The sequence below is a fragment of the Labeo rohita genome, chromosome 8, assembly GCF_022985175.1.
Source record: "Labeo rohita strain BAU-BD-2019 chromosome 8, IGBB_LRoh.1.0, whole genome shotgun sequence".
Taxonomy (NCBI): domain Eukaryota; kingdom Metazoa; phylum Chordata; class Actinopteri; order Cypriniformes; family Cyprinidae; genus Labeo; species Labeo rohita.
The window spans coordinates 33104024-33121213 of NC_066876.1; the positions used below are offsets into that span (position 1 = coordinate 33104024).

The 17190-nt window shown below is 33.2% G+C and overlaps 1 protein-coding gene across 1 annotated transcript in view; it reads left to right on the forward strand.

Moving 5' to 3' along the window:
- The window catches only part of crb2b (crumbs cell polarity complex component 2b), a 43743-nt gene that overhangs the window by 9054 nt on the left and 17499 nt on the right, over positions 1-17190 (forward strand). Inside the window, exons 2-7 of the mRNA XM_051117839.1 lie at positions 3076-3771; positions 6086-6281; positions 8830-8969; positions 10198-10380; positions 10489-10602; positions 16011-16940. Of these exons, the coding sequence (XP_050973796.1) occupies positions 3076-3771; positions 6086-6281; positions 8830-8969; positions 10198-10380; positions 10489-10602; positions 16011-16940 (2259 nt within the window). The remainder of the gene's footprint in view (positions 1-3075; positions 3772-6085; positions 6282-8829; positions 8970-10197; positions 10381-10488; positions 10603-16010; positions 16941-17190) is intronic.

Here is a 17190-nt window from a genome sequence, read left to right on the forward strand (position 1 = left end):
TATTAGTTGCCACTTGTAATCTCACAAAAAAATGTCTAAGTAAGATGATATTTAAATGCTTAGTTTGACAATCAAAGCTTTGTAGTTTCAAAACATATAATGCAGTGCAATACAATGATTATTGAGAGATGATTATAATTGATACTCATGCTTTTCCTAGTAAATTATGTCTGGAGTTGTTTCAGTACAATAATTGTTCATCTTGAAACAATATCAAATTTATTCTTATGTTAAAATTTAAAATATTAAGTCTTGTTTTCATAGTTTTTTTTTTGGTCTTGTTTTAACCAGAAGGTAACCAATCTTTCGGGTGAAACTGGTTGCTGGTTAATCTATGTAAGTAGCTTGTCTGTATTAGCAGGGAAGATTAAGTATATCTCAATAAAAGTATGACAGTTGTAGTTGATTTCTCAGTTGTACAAGATTGTTAACCGGAATCACTAGTAATCAGCACCAAACCACATCAAACAGGTCCTGATCTCACCATAGGCTTTATGAATGACCGATCTATATGGACAGGTATATTTATGTGTCATGTACGTGAGGATGGATTAGTCTCAGTAAATGGTGGTCGGTTAAGCTGACAACCCATTGACGTAGCATCTGGTGGAGGTTTAGTCAGAGTTAGTAAGACACCGTTCACCCATCTGCCGGTGGAAGTACTAGTGAAGACCAAAGACCCTTTATCCTGCAGGAATCCCGGTGTAAATCTGCAGTCAGCAGCCCGATGTGCGTGTTTAGTAGTGCTGTCATATACTGTGCCTGTCCTGAATGTTGCTGAAGGCCTTTGAGTCTCTCATCTGAGATTTTGATAACATAAAGCCACATAGACTGTCAGGTTAGAGCCTCATGGTCTTCAGGCAGGGCAGTCTCTCACTCATGGGAAGTTTCTTTAAGAAGCTTTATCTCTGATAGGGTGAATCTTCTATACTGTCCTCACCTACTTTTGCTTTGTGACTTACTTTAAATAGGCGCTGTGGGGCAGAGGTTAAATTTCCAGATGGTGAGGGGAAAGTTGTTGGTTTGACCTTCAGAACGGGTTTGTGAATCATTTAATTTAAATCGGATCTTTGGAGAGGGGATTTTAAATCATTTGATCCAGATCGGGACTTTGGAGTGCAGCTCTAGAATCATTTGATTCAGATCTGGACTGTGGAATGTGGATCACAAATCATTTGATTTGTACGTATTGTGAATTCAGCAGATTGGGACTTCGGAGCGTGGATTACGAATTATTTGATTCAGATAGGGACTTTGGAACGTGTATTGTGAATCAATTGATTGAGATCGGAACTTTGGAACGCGTATATCTAGCAAATAATTTGATTCAGATTGGGATTTCGGAGGGCGGATCTCGAATCATTTGATCCAGATTGGGACTTTGGAGTGCAGACTGCAAATTATTTGATTCAGACCGGGACTTCAGAGCCCGGAATCGTGAATCAGTTGATTGAGATCGGGACTTTGGAACACGTATATCTAGCAGATAATTTGATTCAGATTGGGATTTCGGAGGGTGGATCTCGAATCATTTGATTCAGATTGGGAATTTGGAGTGCGGACTGCAAATTATTTGATTCAGACCGGGACTTCAGAGGACAGATCGTGAATCATTTGATTCAAATTGGAATTTTGGAGTGCGGATTGCAAATCATTTGATTCAGATCAAGACTTTGGAGCACAGATTTTGAATAATTTGATTCAGATCGGGACTTCGGAGAGCAGATTGTGAATCATTCGATTCAGATCGGTACTTCGGAGAGTGTATTGTGAATCATTTGATTCAGATTGGAACTTTGGAGCAGGGATCTTGAATCAGTTGATTTAGATCAGGACTTTGGAGCGTGGATTGCGTATCGTGAATCAGTTGATTCAGATCAGGACTTTGGAGTGCGGATCGCAAATCATTTGATTCAGATCGAGAATTCGGAGCACAGATCAAGAATCATGTGATTCAGATTGAGACTTCGGAGCAGGGATCTTGAATCAGTTGATTCAGATTGGGACTTTGGAGAGTGTATTGTGAATCATTTGATTCAGATTGGAACTTTGGAGCAGGGATCTTGAATCAGTTGAATCTGATCAGGCTTTGGAGTGCGGATCTCAAATCATTTGATTCAGATCGGGACTTTGGAGCGTGGATTGCGTATTGTGAATCAGTTGATTCAGATCAGGAATTTGGAGTGCGGATCGCAAATCATTTGATTCAGATCGAGAATTCGGAGCACAGGACTTTAGATTTAGATCGAAACATCGAAATAGGTTTTGTGAATCTTTTGATTTAGATCAGGACTTAAGAGCGCAGATCTTGAATCATTTGATTCAGAATGGGACTTTGGAGAGCGGATCGTGAATCATTTGATTCAGAACGGGACTTCAGAGAGCGAATCGCAAATCATTTGATTTAGATCGGAACTTCGGAGCAGGTTTGTGATTCTTTTAATTCAGATCAGGACTTCGGTGCCAGTTCGCGAATCATTTTATTTACATTGGGACTTCGGAGCATGTATCACAAATCTTTTTTTTCTGATTCCTCCTTTTTTATTTAAACCGTACAAAACATCAACCATTAAGGCAGTACAATTATAAAAAACAAAACCGGACTGACAGAGGTTCGGATAGTTTCCATATACTTGTCTAGATCAACTTTGAATAAAAAAAGAGATTTTGAGACTTTTGTTTATGTATGTGAAACTTGGCTAGCAGGAAACATATATTAATTAAGTTATAGTTCCTAGGCTATATTCTTTTTTGAGTGCTCAAACATCCAAAGGAAACATCTTTAAAACTCAAAGTCACTTGCAAAATGATTAGATGAACATTAAAAAAAGACCAAGATTTCTTTGTGTGGATGCATTGTCAAAACAAGTAAGTGACATCTTCCATATCCCTTCCTTTTTGTGAAATTTGGATGAACTCATTAATCTGTCGTTTGACCTCTTCATATTTAAGGAGAGAACTATATTTTCCAAAGTCGGGCATTGAAGCATCTGCTAATAATGACTGCTTTTTTTAGTTGAAACATCCTTGTAAAAAGCTATTTAACGTGACAGTAATCATAGTTTGTATCCGCAGGTCTGTTCTGCACAGTCACGTCTGACGTGTGTCTGTCCTCTCCATGCCAAAACAACAGCACCTGTGTACCAGCTTTGAACGGCTACCTGTGTATCTGCTCCTTCACCCCACCTATATACACAGGTGAGCACTGTGAGCATTTATACGACCCTTGTGAAAATGCGAACTGTCCGTCCAGCTGCTTCAGCACTCCAGGAACTGAGAACTACACCTGTATGTGTCCCGACGGCTTCGACGGTCCCAACTGCACCCGAAACATCAATGAATGTGAGAGCAACCCCTGTACGGGACTCAAGAGCTACTGTGCGGATGGAGTCAACGGATTTTCGTGTCACTGCCCCAGCGGATACATCGGGGACGACTGCGGGACAAGGGTGCGTGACTGTGCCGATGACCCGTGCTATAATAACGCCACCTGCGTTTGGGCACCGAGCGGATACGAGTGTCAGTGCGCCGCAGGTTTTCGGGGGCAACATTGTGAAGAAGACATCGATGAGTGTCTGTCGCAGCCCTGCAGGAACGGCGCTATCTGTCAGGATGGGATTGACGTGTATCAATGCTACTGCGTACCTGGTTTCCAAGGTTACCACTGTGATATTGATATAAATGAGTGTGCATCGCAACCCTGTGAGAACAACGGGACGTGCATCAACGGGAGGGACCGCTACATCTGCGAATGTCTCATTGGGTTTACAGGTAAGCACGGTCAAAAATTTACTGTGGCTGTACAGTGGTAATTTTATGGTACTTTATTATACACTATCAGTTCATTTTTAATAAGGATAATAATAATGATAATAATTATTATTATTATTTTAATTTTGCAATAGAAACATTATTTACAAGCATAAAGACAATACACAAGATATTCTTGTAAGATTGTTACAATGCATGATATTCTGAAATTAAAAATTATCTTATAAGTATTACAGTTCATCATAGAAGAGTCTGCTCATTCTTTGGTCACTATATAATTACACTATACTATATAGTTTTGGTCAAATAATAAAAATAAAATCAATCTTATATTTGAGTTTATTTATTTATTTAAGAAAATAATAAATTAATAAAAAATATGATATATTATAATATATATATATATATATATATATACTGCCCTCCAAACACCCCTGGCAAAGTGTGGTTTTGGACGATATCAGCATAAATATTTTTTGGTGCAAATACATTAAAGTAACTTGACATTATCATTGAAGACCAGCAATAATAATTTTCATTTTGATTACATAATAATGGCAATATATACATGTCAAAGTCAGATATGCCCCTTTGCCAGCTGTGATGCCTGATTACTGGTTTAAACTTGGCCCAGGTTTTTAAAAGATTTTTTGGTCAGCACACCTTAATAGCTTCAACAATTGATTGCCAATTAAGTTTGGAATACAATGAATTTAGGCCCAGATTATGCAGAGCTGTAATAGCTGCTAATGATGGATATTTTGCTAAATTGAAAATTAACGTTTTTTCTATGTATAAACTGTTTATGTAATAAAATATGTTTTCGTAGTTTGTGTTGTCCCTTATTAATTCTTTTGTTTGAGCTTGCAGCTTGACTGCAAATAAATGCTATTTATTTATTTAAAAATAATGGTTTTTAGTACATTTTGATTTATATATTTATTTAAACCATATTTATTACAGTTATTTAATTACAATAATTTATAACTTTAATAAACTTTGTTATTGTTTTATGAAAAAATGCACAATTTAAATTTATCTACAAAAATAATTTCAGTCATTTAAGCAGAAAAAGGTTTTGATTGCATCTAAAAGGGTATAAAGAAAGAAACGTTGGTATATTTTAGTTATACTTATTTACTTGCTAAATAATTATTTATTATTTACAACACTTTTTAAAAAAACATTTAAATTATTTTGTTAAAATTTCAGTTTAATTCATTAATAAATGCATATATATTTGTCTACAGAAATAATATCATGCCTAAACTAATAAACCAGTGTTTTAACTAGTCAGTTTGTGGCTAATAAATCAACAAGTGTCTTAACTAATCAATCAGGGTCTTAAACAATCCACTGTCTAAACTAATTAGTCTCTGCCTAGTCAATCAGTGCCTTAACTAATCTACCAGTGCTTTGATTAATCATCTAATGTCCTAACTAAACAACAAGTGCCCTAACTAATCAACCAGTGCTTTAACTAATCAATCTGTGTCTAAACTAACCAATCTGTGACTAATCAGTCAGTGTCTTAACTAATCAGCTGTGCCTTAACTAATATATCAGGCTCTAAACTAATCAATTTGTGGCTAGTCAGTCAATGCCTTAAATAATCAACCAGCATCTTAACTAAACAATCAGTTTCTAAACTAATCAGACTTTGGCTAATTAATCAGCGCCTTAACTAATAAATCAGTTTGTAATTAATCAATCTGTGGCTAGCCAGTTAACGCCTTAACCAAGTTTCTTAACTAATCAACCAGTGGCATAACTGATCAATCAGTGCCTTAACTAATCAACCAGTGTCTAAACTAATCAGTCTTTAAACATTTAAACATAAAAAGGTTTTGACTGCATCTAAAAAAAAAAAAATTTAAAAATATATATATATATTATTTATTTGCTAAGTGTTTATGATAATTTAAAACATTCATTAAAACATTTCTTAAAATGATTTCATTAAAATTTTAGTTTTATAGAAATGTATTAACATGTGCAATTTATATTTGTCTACAGATATAATTTCAGGCATTTAAGCAGAAACAATGGCAAGAATGCCATCCAAAAAGGTTTTATAAATCATTGAAAAAAATAAAAAATAAAAGGTTAATCAATCATGTGCAACCTTTGGATTGGTAGGATTTACCACGGTAATGTTACCATTCATATACCACTGTACTCCAAATATGGTAATGCCACACAGATAATACAAGTGTATTCAACACAACAATCATGGATGCAGCAGCTGTTTTGAGATGACTATATTGACTAGTTTCTTCTGTGAGTGACGTCAGGATGTTGATTTGTCCTGCAGGAGTGAACTGCGAATTTGACGTTGATGAATGTGCGGCAGATCCCTGTCAGAATGGCGCCACCTGCCATGATCACGTGGGTCTGTACACCTGTGAGTGTGTGGCGGGATACGAGGGCATCAACTGTGAGCTGAACATCAACGAGTGTGACAGTTCACCCTGCCAACATGGAGGAATGTGTCTGGATATGGTGAACAGGTAAGTGAATTGATCTAGCTTCAGTCTGATCATGGAGGTTTCAGACAGCTAGTCAATAACAAGTGGGTCACCGACCAGTGAAGTTTAGTTTTAACCCTCCTCCAACACACCTGCCTTTAAAATGGACCATTATTGGCTGTTTAATTAGGGTTAGAGCTAAACTCTGCAGGAAGGTGGCCTTAAATAATCACAACCAGTTTCTCAACTGAACAACCAGTGCCTTAACTAATTAACTAGTGTTTTAACTATTCAGTCTGTGGATAATCAGTCAGTGTCTTAACTGACCAGTCAGTGCTTTGGCTAATCAATCAGTGTCTTAACCAGTCAACCAATGTCTAAACTAATCAATCTCTGGCTAGTCAATCAGTGCCTTAACTAATCAGTCAACGCCATAGCTAATCTACCAGTGGTTTGATGAATCAACTAGTGTCTTAACTAAACAACAAGTGCCCTAACTAATCAACCAGTGCTTTAACTAATCAATCTGTGTCTTAATTAACCAATCTGTGGCTAGTCAGTCAATGTCTTAAATAATCCACCAGTATCTTAACTAAACAATCAGTTTCTAAACTAATCAGCTTGTGGCTAATCAATCTAATAACTAATAATTTTAACTAATCAGTCTGTGGCTAATCGATCAATAAGTGTCTTAACTAATCAATCAGCGTCTTAACCAATTAATTAATGTCTAAACAAGTCAATTTCTGGCTAGTCAACCAACGTCTTCAACCAACTAATCAACCAGTGCGTTAATGAATCAATCAGTGTCTTAACTAAACAAGTGTCTTAACTAATCAACCAACTCAATCTGGGTCTAAACTAACCAGTCTGTGTCTAATCGATCAATGTCTTAACAAATCAACTAGTGCCTTAACTAATAATTCAGTTTCTAAATTAATCAGTCTGTGGCTAGTCAATGCATTAACTATCGAACCAGTATCTTAAAGAAACAATTAGTTTCCAAACTAATCAGTCTGTGGCTAATCAATCAGTGCCTTAACTGATCGATTTGTGCCTAATCGATCTGTCTTAACTAATCAGCCAGTGCCTTGACTAACCAACTAGTTTTTTTAACTAATTAGTCCATAGCTAATAAAGTAGTGTTTAATAATTCGGTGTCTTAACTAATCAACCAGTGCCTTAACTGTTTAGCTAGCGATTGTCTTAACTAATCAATCAGTGTCTTAACCAATCGTCCAATATCTAAACTAATCAATCTGTGCCTTAACTCAACCACTGTCTTTACTAATCAACCAGTCTCTAAACTAATCAGTCTGTAGCTAATCAATCTGTCTTAGCTAATCAACCAGTGCCTTGGCTAATCAACCAGTGTTTTAACTAATCAGTCCATAGCAAATCAATTAGTGTCTAATCGTTTGGTGTCTTTAATCAACCAGTGCCTAAACTGTTTAGCTAGTGTCTTAACTATTCAATCAGTGTCTTAACCAATCATCCAATATCTAAACTAATCAATCTGTGGCTAATCAGTCAGAGCCATAACTAATCAACCAGTGCCTTAACAAGTTAGTTTATGTCTTAAAACAAGTGTGTTTATTATTCAAACAAGGAGCCGCTGTCTTAACTAATCAGTCAGAGTCATATCACATATAATGACGATTCAGTATATTTACTAATTATCCAATGTTTTATCCAAGTCAGTCATTATCTTAACTAATCACTTTGTATCTAATCTGTGTCTTTACAAATCTACCAGTGCCTTGGCTAATCCACCAGTGTTTTAATTAATCAGTCCTTAGCTAATCAATTGGTGTCTAATCATTCAGTGTCTTAACTAATCAAATAATACCTTAACTGTTTAGCAAGTGTCTTAACTAATCAATCAGTGTCTTAACCAATCATCCAATGTCTAAACTAGTAAATCTGTGGCTAATCAATCAGTGCCTTAACTAGACAATCAATGTCTTAACTAAACAAGTGTCTTTAGTATTCAAACCAGTCTTGACTAATCAGTTAGTGCTGTAAAAATGAAGATTCAGTATATTTACTTATTATCCAGTGTTTAAGTCAGTAATCATCTTAACTAATTATCCAGTGTTTCAACCAGAGTATCAAATCATATTTATGTTTTTTTTTTTTTTTTTTTTTAAGTTTTTTAAAACTATGATCACCTTATCAGTGTCTGAAATGATGCTGCATGAACAACTTAAAACAGCAGATGTCTGTTGCAGGTTGTTTTTTTAGTCCGCAGGGTAAAGCATTCTCTCCTGCCCCTCGCTATTTTGCCACAGAAACCATGATTGGGCTAGTTTTGAATAGCAATTGGGCTTTTTCTTGTCTCACAGACCTGGCAAACGTGCTTAAGAACCACCACATTGGGTCAAGCTTAAAAAAAAATCCAGTGAAGTAGTAATGAATGAAAGGCTTAAATTGTGTGTGTAAGGGGGTGTTAAAATAAAAGCAGAATGGCATGTGAATGATCTGAGAAGATTGTGTAACATCATGTAAATACATTGACATTTGTGTAACTGGCTCTCTGTCCTTTAAAGCCACTCATATGAGTTACAGCTGTCGTAATTCTCGTTTACAGCTATGAGTGTGACTGCAGTGGGACTGGATTTGTAGGCTTTTTCTGTGAAGTGGACATACCTGAGTGTGCGTCTGACCCTTGTCAGCACGGTGCCACCTGCCAGGAAGGAGTTAACCAGTACACCTGCCTCTGCTGGCCTGGTAACCAGTCTTCAATTTATCCTGTTCAACATTTCTTTATTGTGTATATTTATGCATGTAAAGGCTCATTTTTTAGAAAGATGATAATGCAGTAGTGTCTCAGCATCACGTTTTGCTCATCAGTGACTTTGTTGCACCACACTGCCATCTAGAGAAATATGTAAGACATTGCAAGAGAACCTTAAACTCCAAATTAAATGCTATTTTAGACTATGAATGTACAATATGGAAAGCATGTATTTATGCGTGTAAAATATTTCTAAATAATTGATTAAAAGACACACTTGCCCAAAATTGCTTTGGTTTTATTAATACATTCAGAAATAATATAAAATATAAATGTAGCTATATTTTTTAGATTATTTGTTTTGTGTGTTTGACATGAGTTGGATTATATTAGTCACTTTGGAATATACCAGTAAGTCACAACAAGGTTATTTTAGTAAAACACTAAAACTGAAACTAAAACAAAACCATTAAAAAAAAAACATTTTCATTACTTAAAATATAAAAAATACATTATTATATCATATAAATATATTAATATATCATATATAATACATATATTATTATATTATTAGAATAAATGTTAACGCAAATAAAGTAAAATATAAAAAACATACTTTTTGTTTTTTTACATCTATATTTACTTGAGAAGCAAAATATTAGGTTAATAATTAGATATTTATTTTCTGGAGAAAAAAAACATATATGTATATATGTATATGTATGTATGTATATATATATATATATATATATATATATATATACAATTTTCTCAAAATAAGAAAAATATTTGTCAGTGGGCCAAAAATATTTTCCCTTTGAATTAAGATTATTTATTATTTTTCTTACCCCTTCGGCAGATACTTTTTTTGGTTTTAAACAAAAAATTATACAATTTTGATTTGATTTTGATTTTTCAGTAAACAAGACTTAAGATCATTAAAGAAAGTTTGCTTGTCAAGTAAATGTTTCTTGCTTCCAGAATATTTAGATATTTGTGCTAAAATCTTTTTTTGCTGTGAAAACTAAAACTGAAAATAAAAATGTAAAAAAAATATAGACATATATATAAAAAAAATACTAAAAATTACAAAAACTAAAACTTTAACTAAAGTCAAAATGATAATAAAATCTATAATAGTATCTCAGTTATTCTAAAACAACACTGGCATTATGAAGTCAGTTTTCCTTGAGTTTCTTTAACTCATGTTGTGTACTTCAGGCTACGAAGGCGAGAACTGTGAGCTTGACATGGACGAGTGTGAAAAGCAGCCGTGTGAGAATGACGGCGAATGTTTCCAGAGATCCAACTCCAGCTACTACAGAGTTCTGCCTGAACTGGACACGGACTTCAGCTACGAGACCGCAGCCGGATACCTGTGCCACTGCCGCGCTGGATTTACAGGTCAGATACAGCACTGTGACGCATCCTCAACATCCTCAACATCCTCAACATCCTCAACACTGACTTCTCAAAGAGCTGCTAGTAAACCGAAGCTTTTCTGTTTCGCAGGCGGCAACTGTTCAGTGAACGTGAACGAATGCGAGTCTGCTCCGTGTGAAAACGGAGGCACCTGTGAAGATCTCATCAATGCGTTTCAGTGCTTGTGTCCTCCAGGATTCGCAGGTGTGTAAATGTGCTCTGTACACCACCTGACTTTACTTCAGATCATTCAAAATAATGCAAATATATCAGTGGCTGAATACGCAATGCATTGTAGGCTCACTGGAAAATCTTTATTTATTTAGCCTCTATTTACATTTTTGCAAAACTCTACAAACTATGTTGTTTTAGTATAATTGAGATACTATTACAAGTTTTATTTTTACATTTAGCATTTTCATTTTTAGTATTTTTAATATTTTGTGTAATTAAAAAATGTTATATTCAAAATTTTAGTGTCATTAAGATATTATTGTAGGTTAAATAAAATTTTGAATAATTTTTTATTTTCATGTTTCCATTTTCATTTTTATTTGAAATTTCTTGTTGAAACTAAAACAAACAAACAATTGCTTGACATTTTAGTATAATTATTAATATTTTAATATAATTATTACTAATTAATATAAATTAGTATAATTATTAATATTTTCAATCAGTTTTTATTTTCATTTTAATTTCAGTTAAAGTTTTAGTAATTTTCTTGTGCTTTTTTGTCATTTTTAGTTTTTTAATCTGTCTATATTATTATTACGTTTTTCGTTACTGTAGTACATCTAAACTAAATTAAAATGAGAAGACTTGACGAAAAGTTTAGATACTATTATATCTCAAAGTGAGATACTGTTAAAGTTTTAATTAATGTTTTTCTTTGTTTTTTACTTTTTGGTTAGTCATAGTAATTTTGTAGTGCATATTTGTTATTTTAAGTTTTTTGTTTAATGTCTATATTCTTTCCATCAACTGACAATAGCTAAAATGTAAAAAAAGTTAAAGTTTAAGAGTTTATACAGATTCAAAGTTTTAGTAATATTCTTTACACTAAAATAAAAACCATAAAAAATGTATATTCGAAAATTTAGTATCATTAAGATACTATAGTAGTTTTATTAAAATTTTGAGTGAGTTTTTATTTTCATATTTTCATTTTTTATTTAATTATAGTTTAGCAATTTAGTTAAAACTAAAACAAGCAAACAAACCAAAAACATTTTGTTTGTTTGAATAATAGTATCTCAATGATTATAGTTTTTTCTTAATATTTTGAATCAGTTTTCATATTTTCATTTTAATTTTAGTTAGTTTTGTAATCTGTCTATATTGTTTTTTTTTTAATAATTTTTTTTAAATTACATATCTAAACTAAATTAAAATGAGAAATGTTGCCAAAAAAGTTTGAGATATTATATCTCAAAGTGAGATACTATTAAAGTTTTAATTAATGTTAATGCATTTTTATTTTAATTCTTACATTTTAATTGTAGTTAGTTTTGTGTGTATATATATATATATATATATATATTTTTTTTTTTTTTTTTTATATATATATATATATATATATATATATATATATATATATATTTTTTTTTTTTTTTTTTTAATTGGTCCATATTGTTTTTGATTTTATTTTAGTACATCGTTAAACCAAATGAAACTGACAATAGCTGAAATTCCAAAATGTTTATTTTTTATATTTTGTTTAATTTCTTAATATTTCTTATTTCAAGTAAGTGTTTTTTTGTAGTCATAATTTTAGTATGATTTGTTTTCTTTAAGAATTACAGCATGTGTTTCTGTCTAAATCAAAAAGAATCTCTGTCATTAACCTGTTATTAAAAGTTTATACAGAACCGCTCAGTTTTAGTCCTAAATCGTGAAAGAAAATGATCATTTTCATCATGTAATCTGTATTCAGTAATCTACTACAATATGTAAATAATCTACCCAGCATTGACTGATGCCCAGTTTTCTCTGTAACTATTTACGAAGTTAGGAAATCCTCTGTATGATGCATAGCGTTTTAAAATCTGTTCAGATTTGGAAAGTCGCATAGTTTATTCCAGTCTGTAGAGGCTGAAACGCTCCCACATGGACAGCACTCAAATCACATCTCCAGTAATGAGTGGATCCTCTGGCTGGCATGGAAAGCAATCGCTCAGACCGGCCGTCCGGCGGACAGACAGACATTCCTGATGTCAGCACTGACAGGAGCCAGCTGGGACGGGAGGGGAGGCTCAGAGGATTATTATCCCAGCGGAGGGGGAGTCCCGTTAGCTGTAATCACTCCTGGACGCTTGGTACAGAGAGGTGGATCGACTTATGCGAGACGGAAAAAACTAGGAAGCCAGAAAGAGAGAAGTTAGACAGGGACTGAGAGGAAGAAATCGCTGGACGTCTGCACTGGAAACTGTCACCTGTGTGTCAGTGTCTGCTGCGGCTCGTCTGGACGTTTGGCAGGATGAGAGGACTAATAGTGAGAGTGATTTGCAGCGGGCTGCTTCTCCTGACAGGTAAAGTGTCGCAGCTTTCCGGAGGATTCCTGCATTAATGTCAAATTAACCTGCGGAGAGCTTTGGAAAAACAACACTGAATATTGTATATTGTAGAATGTGTGCAGGGTTTCCGTTCATGTTTTATTAAGCACATAGTTAATGCAACAAGTGATTTTCTGACTCAGTATTTTTTTGTTTTCCAGTACAAATAAGCAACATGACATGAGATATAACGAGTCTTGCTTTCTGAACAAAAAAAAAACGTCAAAATGAAGTGAGTTTATGCGTAAAATGAGAAAAAAATTGAATTGAAGAAAAATTTGTTTTCCCTTTAAATTGTTTATTTTTCTTGATTTAAAAATGAAATTGTGATACATTTATTTTAAATAAATTTAAAATAAACTTGTTATTTTATGTTGTTTTGCATCTCAAGTAAATGTATCTTAATTTTATAATTTAGATATTTGAACTGGACATTCTTATTTTACACTTTTATTCATTTTTATTCATATTTCCATTTTTTATTTTCTGTTTTTATTTAAATTTTAGTTAAAGGTTTAATTTTGTTGTGTGTTTGTTATTTTTATTATTTTTTTTAAATATATATCAATTTAATTTTTTAAAAAGTTAATTACATTTTAGGTTTTAGTTTAGTTAGTTTTAGTTATTTTAGTAGTTCAGTGTAAACTAAAATTGAAAATGAGAAATGTTGCCTGAGCAACTAGCTTAAAATTTGAAAATTTAAAATGTGAAAATTTAAACTTTTAGTTTTTATATTTCAGTTTCATATTTTAATTTTAGTTAGTAAGTTTTTATTTTTATTTTAGTTTATTTTAGTTACTTTAGTACATTCAGTTTAACAACAAGTTAAACTAAATTAAAATGATAAATGTTGCTTTGGTGATTTTATAAATTATTATTATTATGATTATTATGATTATTATTATTATTTAAATATTTTAGTTTATCTCACGTTTCTATGATTTTAATTTAGTTAACTATAACTGCATATAATAAAACAAGACTAAAGTACTGAGGAAGAAAATCTCTTTTTGTCTGCTCTAGATTTGTATTTTGTGGTTTACTCTTGATATTCTGCATATTTGCACTGCTAATATTGTTGGTTTTAGTATAAACATGCATGACAAAAGCATAGGTGAAATGATTAATGTAATTTAACAGTAGCACAGCTTTTTGCATTCTGCATTGCATGTGCTAGAATTGAGTTATGACTCATTTTAGAGCTTTTTGTATCATGCTTCGTTTCAGAGGAGCCTATCAGTTATCTTAGTTTCATGTTTAATATTGCCAAGGGCTGCTAAACATCTTGCATGCAACTACTATAAACTTTTACAGTTTGCACAGGCTAAAACCGATTATGGTAACTCACGGGAATTGTTGCACAGTAGCAGTGTGTGTTTGACACCTGCTGTCATCCTCAGAGATGGACTTCCTTGCTCAGCTGCATGTGCACATGTAGTGCATACATTTGTTTAGTTTGGTCATATTTGCTGGTTCAGTGTTATTTTTCACTGCAGTAGTTAACAGTCATCCCACAGACTAAACAAACAGCAGTTAAGTTAAAGTAGCATTTTCAACCATATGCTGACGTGCCAATCCTTTAGCAGGATTACATCATTAACTGATTAAAGACAGGATTAAAGTAAATGCAATTACAAGTCAATTAATTTCCTTTAGTTCACTGTTCTGGAAGTCATTGGCTCTGATGTGTTAAGGTCGTCCTGTACATTACAGTAGCTTCGTAGGATGATTTTTATGATTTTCTGCATAAAACTCACGTTCTGTTTTGTAGGCCTTTAAGCACAGTTATTTTAGTGTATGTATGTATATATATATATAATACTTTTTGTCAGTATTTTTAATTTAGTTTACTTTCATTTTATTTCATTTTATTTTATATTTTCTGTTTTCAGTGATTTTTTTTTTTTTTTTTTTTTTTGTGATTTTTAGCTAGTTGTAATAATTTTGTTGCAGTAATTGTGTTTCATGTTTTTGTCATTTTTATTATATATTTATTTTTGTAAATGTATTTTTTATTACATTTTTATCTATATTTAAATTTTTTGTCATTTTTAAAGTAGTTTTAAATATGTTTTAGTACTTTAAGTGTGTGTGTATGTGTGTGTATATATATATACACACACACACATACACACACTTTTATACAGTTTTTGTTATTTTAAATATTTTTTAATTTATTTTTATTTCCATTTTATGTTTAGATTTTTTGTGTTTTATATTAGTTTTAGTAATTTAATTATTACTATTTTGTTTTTCTTATTTTAAGTATGTCTATTTCTGTAATTTTAAGTTTTTTTTTTTTTTTTTACTTAGTAGTAGGTATTTTAGTACTTCTGTGTGTGTGTTAAGATTTGTTATATATATATATATATATATATATATATTTTTTTTTTTATATATATTTTAATTTTGATTTATTTAATATTTTCAATTATGGCTAAAGTATTTTTTATTATAATTTTATTATAATTTATTAGTTATTTTAGTGCTTAAAGTACAGTATAATATATATATATATATATATATGTATATATATGTATGTATATTACATTTTTCATGTAGATTTACATTTTTAGATTTATTTCAAGTAATTGCATTTTTTATGGTTTTTGTTTTAGTTAACAATAACCTAGCTTTTAATTCTGACTTTTAATTGTAAGCCTAAATGCATGCTGCTGCTACAAAATATTACAAATAATAATAGTTATTATAAATAACTATAAAATAATTAAATATAAATATATATTTTTAAATGAATTACCCAAGCATGTCTATATTGTTTTATTTGAGTACGTCAAGTTATTATAATTTCTTTTTTAATTTTAAATTAGTTTTTTAGTTTTATATAAAATAAATCTAAAATAAATTACTATAAAATAATTAAATGTGTATAATTTTAAAATAAATTACCTAAGCATCTAGTTAATCATTAAATCATAAAGTTTTCTTTTTTCTTTATCTACATGTATGATGTAAGGTGTAAATGCATGTTTGCTGTGGTTGAATGTCTGTGCCAAGTGCATTACACGACCTTAGTCTGTGTAATTCCCTCTGCAGGTGTCGTGTGTGAGATTAATGTGGACGAGTGTGAGAGCGAACCCTGTCAGAACGGCGGCCGGTGTGAAGATGCCATTAATGACTACACGTGTCACTGTCCACCTCCTGCGCTGGATCAGCTGCCTTGGGGCGGCCGCGATTGTGACATCCAGCTGACGGGCTGTGTGCGTGACCCCTGCCAAAACAACGCCACCTGTGTGCCTTCACTGCACGAAGACCAGCATCAACACACCTGCAGATGCCCTTCAGGTTTCCACGGTGACACATGTGCAACATCCACCACCTTCTCCGTGACGACGGGAAGTTATCTGGTCATCGAGGTCCCGCACATCAACAGGACCCGCAGGCAGGCGGCATCGCAAGGGCCCAGCGTCCAGCTGAGGTTCAGGACGACCTTGCCGGATCTAATTCTCTTCTTCCGGGGAAGCCGAGAGCACTTTTTTATTCTGGAGCTAATTGGTGGAAATCTGCACTCCAGAGCCGAATCGGGAGACTTAAAGCTCGCCGTGCAGTTAATTGGGGATTTCAGTGACGGACTCTGGCACGAAATATTGGTTAGTGTGGATGAGAGACTAACTCTGACCTCGCTATCAGACAACGTGACCAAAGCTGAGGATGGAGGACACAACCAGCTTTTGTCCTTCCAGCCGCACGGTTTGGAGAAAATCTACATTGGCGGGGTGCCGCAGGAATACCTCAACAAAACCGCATCCAGGACGGGATTCGTGGGTTGTTTTGAGGATCTGCTGGTTGATTCTCAGCCGGTTCTTCCTCAAGGCTTTAGCCCACAGCCGGACGTCCAGATGGGCTGTGAGAAGAGCGACTGGTGCGGTCGGGACCCCTGCGCTGAGCGCGGCAGCTGTGTGGATCTGTGGTCAGACTACAGGTGTGACTGCCACAGGCCGTTTCATGGACACAACTGCTCAGAAGGTGAGGTTACTTGTTAAATAACAGCTTGATAGAATAAATTAGCATTTTTTCCCACTTTTTTTTAAATGTGACTTTTATTTGTGAATTTGAATGCTTATTCATAACTTTATTCATAATTCATATGAATATATTCATATATGCTTAGGTATGCTTTATATATACAGGTGCTGGTCAACGAATTAGAATAATTTGAAATAGTGCAATCATTAAATTCTTTGAATGCATTGTTTGTGCAGAAAGAAAATCAGGT